The following is a 14118-nucleotide window of genomic DNA, read 5'->3' on the forward strand; positions in this document are numbered from 1 at the left end:
AACTGAGCATACAGGCTTCTGTATACCTAGAGATGTCAATTAGCATGATAATTTAAGGCACAAATACATTTTGCAAATACATGTTCATTTAGCTGGTCTAGGTGTTACCTTCAAATTCTGTGGAAAGCCCAATCACGTAACCTTTAGACTACTCTGTTTGGATGATACAAACGGTTCACTTAGACGTGAGGCAGCTATTCATGAGAGGGTTGATTCTTCGTTCTTTGCTGGTTTGCCCTCTGAGTTCCTTCTGCCTTATATTAAGTATGGGCATCAACCTTAGTTTATAGTAGCTATGGGCTTCAAAATGCAACAATGCTTGTAGTTTTTGGCTGGGAGTTTTAGTTCTTAAGATTCCGAAAGCACATTATGAAACAGAGAAAAGAGTATAAACAAGCTAGAGGCACTCTGAAGGAGGATCATCTGAATCTTCTATATGGCTTAGGTGCTGACAGAAACAGGGATTGATGCATTATGCCATGATTGACATCCCAGTTTTCACAGTGCAGGCAGTTTTCTGCAAGTGGAGCTGAGATGGAAAGAGGTAGTAGCTTGCTTTGTGTTCTGGAAGGCTCTTTAGATGTCAGAGAGTCTGGGAAGGGTTGTGTGTGTCTTTCCTATTTATCTTTGCTCCCTCCTCAATTTTGTATGGTGATCTCTTTATTGTGGAAGCTTAGTATCTAAGTATCAGTATCTAAGCTTTTATAAGGCAAAACTTGTTTTCCAGTTCCTTGACAAAAAATTAAATGTCTTTTTGCATAAGAATAATCTTCCTCATTTCTGAAATGCTTGCCATATTCCATAAATTTTCATTTCCAGCTTGATAACGTTCATGCATGTCCAGTAACAATTTAGTTGTCAAATTTTTCATAGAATCATAGAATCAAAGAATGGTTTAGGTTGGAAGGGACCTTGAAGATCATCAGGTTCCAACCCCCCTGCTGTAGGCAGGGACACCTCCCACTAGACCAGGTTGCCCAAGGCCACATCCAGCCTGGCCTTAAACACCGCCAGGGATGAGGCCTCAACAACTTCTCTGGGCAACCTGTTCCAGTGCCTTACCACCCTCAGAGTGAAAAATTTCTTCCTAATGTTTAATCTAAACCTGCCCTCTTCCAGTTTAAAGCCATTCCCCCTCATCCTATCACTACATGCCCTAGTAAAATGTCCCTCCCCAGCTCTCCTGTAGGCCCCCTTTAGGTACTGGAAAGCCGCAATAAGATCTCCCCGGAGCCTTCTCTTCTCCAGGCTGAACAGTCCCAACTCTCTCAGCCTCTCCTCATAGGAGAGGTGCTCCAGCCCTCGGATCATCCTCGTGGCCCTCCTCTGGACACGCTCCAACAGGTCCATGTCCTTCTTATGTTGGGGACTCCAGAGCTGAATGCAGTACTCCAGGTGGGGTCACACGAGAGTGGAGTAGAGGGGCAGAATCACCTCCTTTGACCTGCTGGCCACACTTCTGATGCAGCCCAGGATACGGTTGGCCTTCTGGGCTGCGATTGCACATTGTTGGTTCATGTTGAGCTTCTTGTCAATCAGCACCCTCAGGTCCTTCTCCTCAGGGCTGCTCTCCAGCCATTCCCCGACGAGCCTGTATTTGTGCTTGGGATTGACCTGACCCAGATGTAGGACCTTGCACTTGGCCTTGTTGAACTTCATGAGGTTGGCTTAGGCCCACCTCTCCAGCCTGTCCAGGTCCCTCTGGATGGCGTCCCTCCCCTCCAGCATGTCTACCTCGCTAAACAGCTTGGTATCATCGGCAAACTTGGTGAGGGTGCACTCAACCCCGCTGTCCATGTCACCGACAAAGATGTTGAACAGTACAGGTCCCAGTACCGACCCCTGAGGAACACCACTCGTCACTGGTCTCCACTTGTTCTTTGAGACGTTAACCGCAACTCTTTGAGTGCGACCATCCAGCCAGTTCTTTATCCACCGAGCGGTCCATTTGTCAAATCCATGTCTCTTCAATTTAGAGACCAGGATATCATGTGGGACAGTGTCAAACACTTTGCATAAGTCCAGGTAGGTGACATCTGTTGCTCTTCCCTTGTCCACTGCCACTGTAACCTCTTCGTAGAAGGCCACCAAATTAGTGAGGTGTGACTTGCCCTTGGTGAAGCCATGCTGGCTGTCACCAGTCACCTCCTTATTTTCTATATGCCTTAGAAGAGTTTCCAGGAGGATCTTCTCCATGATCTTGCCAGGCATAGAGGTGAGACTGACTGGCCTGTAGTTCCCTGGGTCTTCCTTATTTCCCTTTTTGAAAATAGGAGTTATGTTTTCCCTTTTCCAGTCATCGGGAACCTCAGCAGACCACCATGACTTCTCAAATGTGCTGGCTAGTGGCTTAGCAACTTCATCTGCCAGTTCCCTCAGGACCCACAGATGTATCTCATCAGGTCCTTGTGCACCTTTAGGTTCCTCAGGTGGTCTTGTACTTGATCTTCACCTACAGTGGGTGTTTCTTCATTTTCCCAATCCTCATCTTTGCATTCTGCATCATGGGCAGTGCGGCTGCAGTCCTTGCCAGTGAAGACTGAGGCAAAAAAGTCATTGAGTACCTCAGCTCTGTCTCTGTACCGGGTAACCAGTTCTTGCGTTTCCTTACGGAGAGGGCCCGCATCTTCCCTAGTCTGTCTTTTCTCAATGACATACTTAAAGAAGGATTTTTTGTTTGTCTTAATGTCTCTGGCCAGATGTAGTTCTATCTGGGCTTTAGCTTGTCTAACCTGATCCCTGCCTGCTCGAACGATTCCTCTGTATTCCTCCCAGGCTACCCTCCCCTGTTTCCACCTCCTATAGGCCTCCTTTTTCCTTTTGGTTATGTCCAGGAGCTCCTTGTTTATCCATGCAGGTCTCCTGGCTTTTCTGCCTGCCTTCCTCTTTGTAGGGATGCATCACTCCTGAGCTTGGAGGAGGTGATCCTTGAATATTTACCAACTTTCTTGGGCCCTTCTTCCTTCCAGCGCTTCATCCCATGGCACCATACCAAGCAGATTCTGCAAGAGGCCAAAGTCAGCTCTCCCAAAGTCCAGGGTGGTCAGTTTGCTGTGCACCTTCCTTGCTGCCTTGAGGATCTTGAACTCGACCATTTCATGGTCACTACAGCCCAGGCTACCCTTGAGTTTGACACTGTCTACCAGACCCTCCTTGTTGGTAAGATCAAGGTCCAGTATAGCTCCTCAACCACTTGGAGAAGGAAGTTGTCGTCAGTGCAATCCAAGAACCTCCTGGATTGCCTATGGCTGGCTGTGTTACCCTTCCAACAGATTTTGGGGTGATTGAAGTCGCCGATGAGGACCAGGGTCTGTGAACCTGATGCCGCCCCTATCTGTCTACAGAGGGCTTTATCCACTTGGTTGTCTTGGTCAGGTGGTCTGTAGCAGACCCCCACTGTAATGTCTCCTGCTCCTGATTTCCCTTTAATCCTGACCCATAGGCTCTCAGTTGGCTCTTTATCCATCCCTAGGCTGAGCTCCATGCATTCCAGCTGCTCGTTGACATGTAAGGCAACACCGCCTCCTCGTTTCCCTTGCCTGTCTCTCCTGAAGAGCCTGTAGCCTTCCATGCCAACACTCCAGTCGTAGGAATCATCCCACCGTGCTTCTATGATGCCAGTGAGATCATAGCCTTGGAGGTGTGCTTGCATCTCTAGCTTCCCCTGTTTGGTCCCCATGCTGCGTGCATTTGCATAGAGGCACTTCAGCTGTATTGAGGCTGGCTTGGCTGGAGCAGTTGTAATTACTTTGTTCTGCTCTCCAGGCAGCATTCCTGTGCTGTGTATTAACGGTGCCTCCCCATTGGCTCCTGTTGGTCCAGAAGCTCCTGGCTCATCTACGTAAGACTTTGAACATGCTGCAGCGTAGCTAGCACATTTTGGAGCAAACAGCTGCAAGCTCTCACCAGCACCCGGTTCCTCTTTGCTTGGTACAACATCCCTTGGCTTGTCGCAGACAAACCTAATAATACCCACTTTCCCTGTCTAGTTTAGTTTAAAGCCCTGTTAATAAGCCCTGCTAATTCTTGGGCAAAAACCCTTCTCCACCTTTGAGTGAGACAACCCCTGTCTGCTGCTAGCAGGCCTGGTGCTGCATAGGCCATTCCATTGTCAAAAAAACCAAAATTGTTGCAGTAACACCAGCCACGTAGCCACGTATTGAGACTGAGCTGGTCTGTTTCTTTCAATGTCATTGCCTGCAACTGGAAGTAGCGACAAAAAAAAAACCCTGTGCTCCACATTCCTATACTAACTGTCCCAATGCCCTGATATCTCTTTTAATAATTTTTGCACTTCCATTTGCGCTTCGTTGCCCCTCACATGGAACAGAAGCAGCAGGTAGTAGTCGGAGGGCCGTACCAGGCTAGGGAGTCTCTTTGTGATATCCCTGACCTGTGCCCCAGGGAGGCAGCAGACTTCCCTGAGAGTGGGGTCTGCCCTACGTATCAGACCCTCTGTCCCCCTCAGAGTTGAGTCACCCATGACTATAACCCTCCTTTTCTTCCTTGTAGAGGTAGTCTTAGTACGGTGAGTAGGCCTTTCTGGTCCCAGCGGCTCCTCTGATATATTTGGACTGTCAGCCTCGTCCTTTGGCTGCTCTACCATGTTTGTCTATAGACTTCCTGGCTCACAAGAATAGGAAAACTTACTCAGTTCTTATGTTACAAAATTTTTGATTATCTATAAATGCTAGTATACTTCGAGAAAGTACCCCTTTGATTTGTCCTAGAGCATAAAAGAAGAGTTTATTTTCTCAGTTAATGTGAATGTGCTGACATCAGCAATGTAAAAGTAATCTTGTGTATTTTAAACGCTATGCCTTACTAAAATACTCTGTATTTTGACTATGTACTGAACAACTATTCACAATTTTGATATGTTGGAGAATTTAAATTTAGGAGATTGTTCCCTTGCAGCTTATCTTCTCAAGCTTGTGTTTTTAATGATGAGTTTGTACTAAATTCCCAAAAAATTGACTGTTGCATTGGAAGTGCAAGGTTATAGTATTTATAATAAAGTCAGATAGGAATATGCATTATTTTTGAGCTGTTTGTCTTTCACCTATAAGAGCAAGGACAACACCTACATGTTGGTTTTTTTGTTGTTTTTTTTTTTTTTTTCTTTTAGTGTAATATTTTCTTTAAAATGAGTAAGGCTAGCAGAACATTTAGGTTTTTTTCAAGGTCACAATCTCAACTGTGGAGTATTTCCCAACTTAGCACTTGTTAGAGTAACTGGAAAAATGGATTATCGTGGTATTTGGCCCACTATTTATTGAAAGACTTAAAAGTACAATTCCTTTTCTTAAGGGGAAGCAGGGTTATAAGTGTAAGTGTTTTGAACTTCTGTGGCTCTGAAAGCAGTTTTACAGGAGTTGTAAGAGTGAGGTGTGTTAGAAGCAGTTTCAAAGAGTTTATTGAAGATGAAATGCAAGAATGAAGTAGTGGCTTGTGGATCGTATTTTGTGTTCTGGCTGTCTTGGTGCACTCTTTTTACTTTTTTATTTATTGTTTCAATACAATTTAATAAACTTCTTTTAAATGTCCTCCATATATAGCTATTTCCTGTGCTTGTTTTCAGTTAGGAATGATTGTTACTGGGTTTTTTGTTTCTTTTCTGAGCCTTCTCATTTTTTGAGTGATTTCTTTGAGCTGTTCCCAAGTAAACAGCTCTTCTGCAAGTGTTCCCAAAGAGCTTCTTCCTTATGTTATTTTCTGAGCATTTAATTGCAGAGCTTTTGTATTTCAAATATCTGCCTCATGCATGTGGGCAGAAGATTGCTTTTTCCCAACAGGAATATTCATGATAAAACCTGCATTTGTTCAGCATTTCAGCATCTGTAGTTTATGCACAGCTTTTGACTTATATGTGCACCAGATCTCATAATGTGTTTCAGTCTCTCTTGACCTCTCTCTTGATTGTTATATTTTTACCTATGTGTGCATCACTTTGAGTGTACATTTTCAGTCTCCTTAATGTGTAGTGGTGACAACTTCATCTATAGGAATGCCATTTTGGGGCCTTCCACTGATGAAGCCACACTGCAGATACATCCCTAATTGTAATTCTTGCTGGTGTATTCAAGTATGAACTTGTGGGCTAGTACTGCAGTATGGGAACCAGGTACATTTGACTCTGTGTCCTTTTCTGTGATTAGTTTGTATGCTGAAGTCTGTGTTTTGGGAATTTGGTAAAGCAAAGGAAAAAAAAAAAAAACAACCAAAAAGCAACTCAAAAAGTGTTTAGAACACAGCGAAAGAATTTCAATTTACTCTGAATACATGGGCTTTCTATACGCTCTGTAAAGTGGTTATACAGATTGGTTTTACACATAGTTGTCACCTTTTCTTGTTACTGGCTCTAAACTCAGGCATTTGTCAGAAACATTAAGTGATACTTTGTCCTTCTTGTACCTTATCCACATGGAAGGAATTTGTGGTCCTTGCTTAGTGCCCAGCAGGACATGTCTCTGCAATACAAAAATGGGCATTGCAGTGATGACCATTGGAAAGTATGGGTATGGATTTAATTTTTTCTTCTGGTGATCCCTCTAAAATTGCTTAGAGCTGTTCTGGTGGCTTGTATGTCAGCTCTGGAAATCTATGAACAAAGCTATAAGCTCTTTGAGTTTTCTCAAAATGGGTGGGGTAATGTATGTATTTCACAGCACTGCCCTATGCTTTCTGCAGGATTTGTGGCATGCTGAGGTCCTTCAAGGGGTATTACTGCAGAGCTCCTTGACCCCAAGCAGTCCCTCCAGCACAGTGCAGCATTGTTCTTAAGCTCTTTCCTGTTGTGCTCCTATTTTTACTTAGTAGGATTGTGAATGTTTCAGGAATCCAGTTCTTGTTTTGTCTTGTTTGAACACTTCTCCCGGATACTGCCATTTCCTAACCTGTGATTCCATTCAAAACCATTCCATAATCTAGGTCACAATTTTGGAATGACAGTATTCCCTAAGCATTGTTCTGCAGCACAGAAACATGGTGCAGTTCCAAGCAAAGCAGGCTTTTGCCTCAAGGTTGTTACAAGATGGTTTTCAAGCCCCTGTGAGTATGTGAGGATTTGAGAAATGTGCTGCTTTCCTTATGTAAATATACATCATAAAAAAATTTAGGTATTTATTGCTTATGGCGCACACCATTAAAATGAAACAGCATGTTGTGCCTGGCCACAAATGACTACCTCATGCCTCAGAGAACCCTTTTTTATCTGTTGTGAGCAGTGTGTGTTGGCATCTACACCACAGATTTTTTTGAGCGTTACAGGCATTCCAGCTGTTCTCATTGATAGATGCCTCAGTGAAGAATGTACTGTGTCTGTACCACAACATAAACAGGAAGCTTTTCCCTACAGTATCATTGTGAGACTGTTAAAAGCAGGTGGTAAGAAAAGCTGCTAAAGGAAAACTGTGACTGGTCTTACAAACTGCAAGTGACAGTTTAAGTCAGCAGTTACTTTCCTCTGAGGAAGTCTCTCATCTCTCCGTGTCCATCTTCAAGATGTGTTCAGACCTAAGTGCGCTGTCTTTGCCACCTTAAATCTTAATCTGGGTTTCTCAGGAAAAGTCTTCCTCTTACAGCTTGCAGAATGTAGATAAGTGCTTCATGTTATCCTGGGGCAAAAGTTCCCGTATTTTAAACCTTATGCTTTTGTCCCTTTCTCTTCCTATGGGCCTTAGATGAGTCATTCCATTTTTGTGATGAGACTTTTGAGTGCCTGAATTTCTTCTGAGAGACATGAGACAGGCTTTCTTTGTAGGCTTGTGCTGTTTACCCATAATGAATCTCCCTGCTTTCACCTTGAAGTGATGGACTGACCCACCGCTCTCTTTATTTGTCAGAATTTGTTTGGATGCCTTTGAAAGTTGGAATAGCTCTTCTCCACCCTGGAGAGACACAGCAGTTCTTTCCAGGATTCCCCCTGTATCTAAAAGATTTTGGTTACAGTTTGATTAGAGAAATTAGAGTTTTGTCAAAAACACATAAGAAAACAGCAAGAATGCTGTAAGAAGCAACTTTGGAGATATTGATTCTTAAAATGACTGATGAGTTCCCATGTCTGTCTTCCATTTCTACAGATAACCACTCTGCACCTCCGGATGTAACCACTGGACTGGTGGAGCATTTACATCATGAGCGTCCACAGGTAGCATCAGTACGAGGAGTTCCCAGAGGCTACAACAGCAGCATTTTGGAAACTGCAGATGGTGATTGTATTATAAACCTCCTATCTTTCAATCTATGTCCCTTTTTCTGAATAAGCAAATGCATAACAGAGCTTGACACCCATATGTGTCTGCCCCTCCAAAGCTTTACAGTAGTATGGTGTATCTGTCAGTCTACCACAGGAGAGGAAACTGTACTGCTTATCTCATGTTCTGCTGGTGGGAGGCATGTCTGCATTTCTGTATATTTCTATAGTAAAAGGCAATGTAAGCCCTTTAGTCCCACACTTCAATTTCATATTGCCCCAGAGGTTTATATTTCAATAAATATAAAAAAACCACACTTATATTTAATTTAAAATAAATATATCACACATATAAATGAAAATCAGTATTCAACATTGTTTTGTGTTGTGATTATTTTTTGCTAGCCCTGTAAAATATTGAAAGATTCACTTATTTTTTCCAAGCATTCTCAGACTTTCATAACTGAATAAATATTAAGATGTAGCAAATACAGAGACTCTTGAAGAAAAGAACATTCTTCAGGTTTGTATTGGAATCTCATGGAGTCAGCAGTTTGAAAAGCTAAATTAAAGTGTGAGAAGGTATATGCATCAGCCAAGTAGCTAGGGATCAGCATTATTTTAAAACAAATAATCCATGTTTGAAACTGTTGCTGATTAAAGCTGTTTTTTTCCAAATAAGCTGCTCATCTTGAATGACTCTTCCACCTGAAAGCTGCACTGAGCTTAGAGTGATGTCAGCAATGTGGCAGCATGTGTTTTAGTGTATGTTTATTAATATATGGTAACTAATAATTTTTTTTCTGTTTGGCAGGTGTACCAGTGAGTAGCAGAGTGTCCTCTAAAATCCAGCAGCTTCTAAATACCTTGAAACGACCAAAGCGACCACCTTTGAAAGAGTTTTTTGTTGATGATTTTGAAGAACTTCTAGAAGGTTAATTTTCTTTCAAATACATTTTTCACTCTGTGTAAGCGGTTCATGAAAGAACTGATACATTTTAGCAAGTGTTTTCTTTTTCTCTTCCCTATAGAAAACAAATCATGGTGGAGTTGTTTCATTGGAGAGAGAAAGGTCATATGCTAGGTCTAACTAGATCAGGCTGCTCAAGGCCATGTCCAGTCCAGTTCTGAGCATCTCCAAACATGGAGATTCCACAGCCTCTTTGGCGGCTCACATTCAAGCTGCTTGTCTACAAGCACCCCCACGTCCTACTCTGGAAAGCTGCTTTGTAGCTGGTCAGTGCTCAAATACAGTAAGATGAGTTAGTTACTTGCTAGTTAGTTACTTGCTAGTAACTGGAATTTATTATGATAATACTGTTTGTATGCATGTTGATATCCTCTTCTTGAAATCCAGAAACATTAATTATTTTAGAGGTTCAGAGGAATTAAATGCATTGAGTGCACTGTGTAATATGTCTTGTCTGTGCACTACATGAAAGGATAGTGCTTGTACGTGCTTTGCAGATATTGCTCAGCTAAAAACCACTATTTTTTCTCTGAATGCATGTGTCTAGGTGGAAAGAAAAGCATCTCTAATAAATGCAGAAGTTGCTTAGCAATATGTAGCTGCCTTTAAAAACAGCTGCATCAGCTAATTTTGGAGAATGATTTCTGTTCTGTTCTCTTAGTCCTAAAGATTAAGTGAAAATTTTATTCTCTGTGACATTTTTGAGCAGCTGCTACTAGATTCTCTGTACTGTTTGTTTGATACTTTAAAATATAAAGTGACTGCAGTTCTAGTTTTCGCTGAAGATTTTTCAGGCATGCTTTCGTTGAGGTTGCGTGTATGTCATTGTGGAGAGCGGAGAGTATCACTTTGAACTTTTAATTTTAGTTATTGCATAGATTTAGTGTTAGCTAAATCCAACTATGACTTTGTTTTGCTAACTAAGATCAAGGTGCTTCACCTTCTTCAGCAGCTTGGAGAGTGATTTTAACAGCAGGCTGCTCAGAGAGCAAATGGCTTACAACCCCTGCAGTGTTCCACAGTCGAGAGAAATGACCTGGAAATCAAACAAAATATTCTGTGAGTGATATAGTTTTAGTTGTAGGTAATCCATACCAGGAGCATTTAATCTGGCTTTTTTTTTTTCCCCCAATATATGTTGTGACAGAGGCATAGTGTCATTCTTCATCACCTGTTGAGAATTTGGTGCAGCAAAAATAAATTGTCACTGAAGCCATTCTCTCTGATAACACTTCTTGACTTGGTGTAGGCTTTCATTTAAATGGATGTGCAGAACAAACAGCAGAAAATATAATCTTTCCAAAGTAGAGAAAAAGAGTGAACTAGAGAGTCAAATTCTGTTCCTGTGGCCAGGTCCTTTGAATAATGCAGAATCAGAACTCCAAAGTGATGGTAATCCTTTTTCTGTGAAGCCAACAGAGGATTAGTATAGCATCATCATAAAGCAGAGGAGAAGGTAATGATAGCTGTGAGGAAGAAGAAGGTGAGAATGCTTCATAGAATAGTCTATTAAGTGTAACTTGCACATTTTGTAACGATTGACATTTGACGTTTTACTGTGCTCTGGTTTTAGTGCAACAGCCTGACCCAAATCAACCAAAGCCTGAAGGAAACCAAATGAATGTACTTAAAGGTGAACCCTTAGGCATGGTAACCAGTTGGCCACCTTCTCTGCTGGCTGCCCTGCAGCGCTGGGGAACTACCCAACCAAAAGCTCCTTGTCTGACGGCATTGGATACGACTGGGAAAGCTATTTATACGCTTACCTATGGTAGGAAGAATTAGGCATTCATTGTGGAAAGAATTATTTACTCTACTTAAGAGGGACTGTGCTCATGACAGTTACTTTCATTTCATATGAAAAACATTTTAAAGAAAGTTAATAAAGGGAAAATGTATAATATTGATTCTTTACAAGTGGGTATTTGTAAATTTCAAACAATTGTGGGGGTTTTTCCTTAAAAGAAAATAAAAAATAGCCTGGTGTAAAAGAGGAAGAAGTAACAAATGACTAATAATGGACTCTTCAGATTCCTAGAGTAGATATTAAATTTTAGCATGTTATTGCCTATCCTTATAGAGAAGACTTTTACTTCAGGAGCATATTAAGGATGTTATTGTGGGAAGGGAAACTTGCCTGTATCAATGAAGTGGAAGTATTATGGTAATGGCTTTTTTTTTTTTTTTTTTAAGATAATTGTGTCCCTTGGGACAGCTATCTGCAGCATATCATTGTATAATATGTTAGAATGTTAAAATTACTTGTATGCTTTCTTACAGATGAAGTATGCTTACAGGAGATGTAACTGAGCAGCTGCATTAGTTTCATTACTTTGCAGTGGAGCTTTGAGAATTGATTAGAGTATCATATTTAGTTTTACATGAAAAAAAAAAAGCGAAAGACAAACTAAAAAGAAGCCAAGCCTTGAACTGTACTTGGACTCTCTGCCAGCTGCACTGCATTTACTGCATTTGATGTACTTGATTCCTGTGTAATTTTTTTTTTGTATAACTGGAAATTACACAGAAAAAAAAAACAGTTGAATTGAAGAAGTTTGAGACTGTTGGTTGCTTCATGATCTGAAGGGATTGCGTGTGGATGTCAGTCTGTGATAAAGACTCTGTACTAGAAAGCTGAGTTCCAGATGCATGTGGTTTGCCATGGCATGTTTCTTTGGGGGGTTCTTCTTGCTTTGATTTACTATTTACAGTGAAATGGTTTTGCTGTTGCTCAATTTTTTATAAATAGGTTTTTTTTTAGCAAAGCCCTTTTTTTTGAGGGGGGGCTACAAATTAAAAATTGATTTTTATTTTGTGTCAAATAAGTAGTTAAATTGTTGTCTTTGTATTTAGTAGCTTAGAATAGGTTTTTGTTCTGAATTACTGAAAGCTGTGTAGATTACTACTGAGCACTGAACTGGCATTTCACAGAGACAGATATTATGGCATTTATTCCTACCCTTTGTTTCTAAAATTTCAGTTAATTTTTTGTCCAGTTTAGGATTTTTCTTTTTATCCCAAGCAGTTTGCTAAGAGCCCTTAGGAAGGAGTCTTGTTAAGTGCCTTTTGGAAATGCAGTTAAATTATATCAATCAGATTCTGTGTGTGTGTGTACACTTGCACTGAAACATTGGAACAAATCAGTAGGTTTGTGAGATGGAACGGCTTTCACAAGAGTGATGTTTGCTTCTCCCCATTTACTTGCTTATGTTCCTCTTGACCCTGTTCTAATACAAACAACTTGCATAATGCATATATAAGGCACTGAGATTTGTCTATTAAATGTTAATTTTTGTCTCTATTTTTATATTTCTATATTGTGGGTTTTTTTTTTTTTTTTTTCTTTAGGCAAGCTGTGGAGTCGAAGCTTGAAGTTAGCGTATACCCTGCTAAACAAGCTAATCACTAAGAATGCACCACTGCTGAAGCCTGGTGACCGGGTAGGCTTCTGTTTGAAATGGTCTGTATGGATAAAATAGACAGTGAGGAACAGCGTTAGCTAAAGAAAGCCTTGTAATACTGTGACTTGTAATAGTATGTTATCACAATATTTAGTATTTCTGTTCCTAGTTTAAATATGAACCTTAACATTGTTGGAAAACTTTTTTCCCACAAAAGCACCCTCCCCCCCAAAATGAGAACAAAACCCATTTCTTGTTATTTTAATGTATTTTTGTAGGTAGCTCTCGTATTTCCTAATAGTGATCCGGTTATGTTTATGGTGGCATTTTATGGATGTCTCCTGGCGGAACTTATTCCTGTCCCAATAGAAGTTCCACTAACAAGAAAGGTAGGCAAATACATTCAACTTTTTTATGGTTTAATAAATAAATAAAGTTGGGGGATGTCTAAATCCTATAGTCCTTATATGGGACCCTTCAGAGCCTGTACTTTTGAAAGCGCTATGGTGCATCAGCTGAACTACTCAGTGCATTTTATGCTTGGAAAGTGTTTAATATTTAGTTAGGGAAAGGAGGAAATAGTTTGAAGCTAATAAGTTAACTATTTTAGAATAAGTAACTGTTGAAATTATGTTAACTTTTGAAAAGCTGTGTGAAAGTGTTTCTCAAAATATAACACAGAAATGCTGTCTTTTCAGCTGTCGTGCTGAGTAATGAGAGCACAGGCAGGCAGAGACACCATAGTTACTGGAAATATCAGTATAATCCCACACACACTTTGATTATTAGGGAAGAGCCGAAAAGATCCAGGCTGTGCTCTTCAGTGCTTCAGGACAGCATCAGCTCTCTGTTTTACCAGAACTTACAAACAACTCTGTTGGGTTGGAGAGGGATGCACAACCATTGCTTTTAACACTACTTTGCTACCATTGCTTGCCAGATCTACTGCCAAACCTAACTTAGTTGGCACTAAGCAAAACTAAGCCTTTTGAACATAGACTTCAGTCGTTTGTCTTCCATAAAAAGTCTTATGGGCTATAAGTTTGTTTTTTCCTGTGATGTAAATTGGCTTAATATTTTCTAAACATGGAAAAGTTACAGTAAACTGTACAGAAGCTTCATTATTTGTAATTTTGCTATAACATGGTTTTTCTGTAGGATGCTGGCAGCCAGCAGATTGGATTTCTTTTGGGCAGCTGTGGAGTAACACTAGCTTTAACCACTGATGCCTGTCAAAAAGGCCTTCCTAAAGCTCAGACTGGTGAGGTGGTTACGTTCAAAGGTATGTTTTTAAACTACTCAAATTTCTTCCTAGGGTAAAGAGTGGGTGTATCCATTGTTGCTATTAAACAGTAATCTTTGAGTTTTCTTGCATGCTTCTAGTTTACATATGAAAAACAACTGCCATATAAAGTAGAACTGCCTTCATTGTCAAGATAGTGCTGCTTCTTCCTGTCAGGGTGGTGAAGCTGCAGCTTTTGCTTGCCTCCTGTTATCCCTGAATACTAGGGAAAAAAATTATTTTTGGAACTGTAATGACAGTAACTTTTCTT

At 40.8% G+C, this 14118-nt stretch overlaps 1 protein-coding gene across 2 annotated transcripts in view; it reads left to right on the forward strand.

Annotated features, from left to right (window-relative positions):
* Nucleotides 1-14118, forward strand: part of DIP2A (disco interacting protein 2 homolog A) — a 138022-nt gene that overhangs the window by 75114 nt on the left and 48790 nt on the right. For both annotated transcript variants that reach the window (XM_082483809.1, XM_082483810.1), the window contains exons 6-11: nucleotides 8082-8210; nucleotides 9009-9128; nucleotides 10738-10935; nucleotides 12513-12604; nucleotides 12844-12954; nucleotides 13724-13847. In XM_082483809.1, coding sequence (XP_082339935.1) covers nucleotides 8082-8210; nucleotides 9009-9128; nucleotides 10738-10935; nucleotides 12513-12604; nucleotides 12844-12954; nucleotides 13724-13847 — 774 coding nt within the window. The remainder of the gene's footprint in view (nucleotides 1-8081; nucleotides 8211-9008; nucleotides 9129-10737; nucleotides 10936-12512; nucleotides 12605-12843; nucleotides 12955-13723; nucleotides 13848-14118) is intronic.

This window comes from Vanellus vanellus (assembly GCF_965231255.1).
Source record: "Vanellus vanellus genome assembly, chromosome: 5".
Taxonomy (NCBI): domain Eukaryota; kingdom Metazoa; phylum Chordata; class Aves; order Charadriiformes; family Charadriidae; genus Vanellus; species Vanellus vanellus.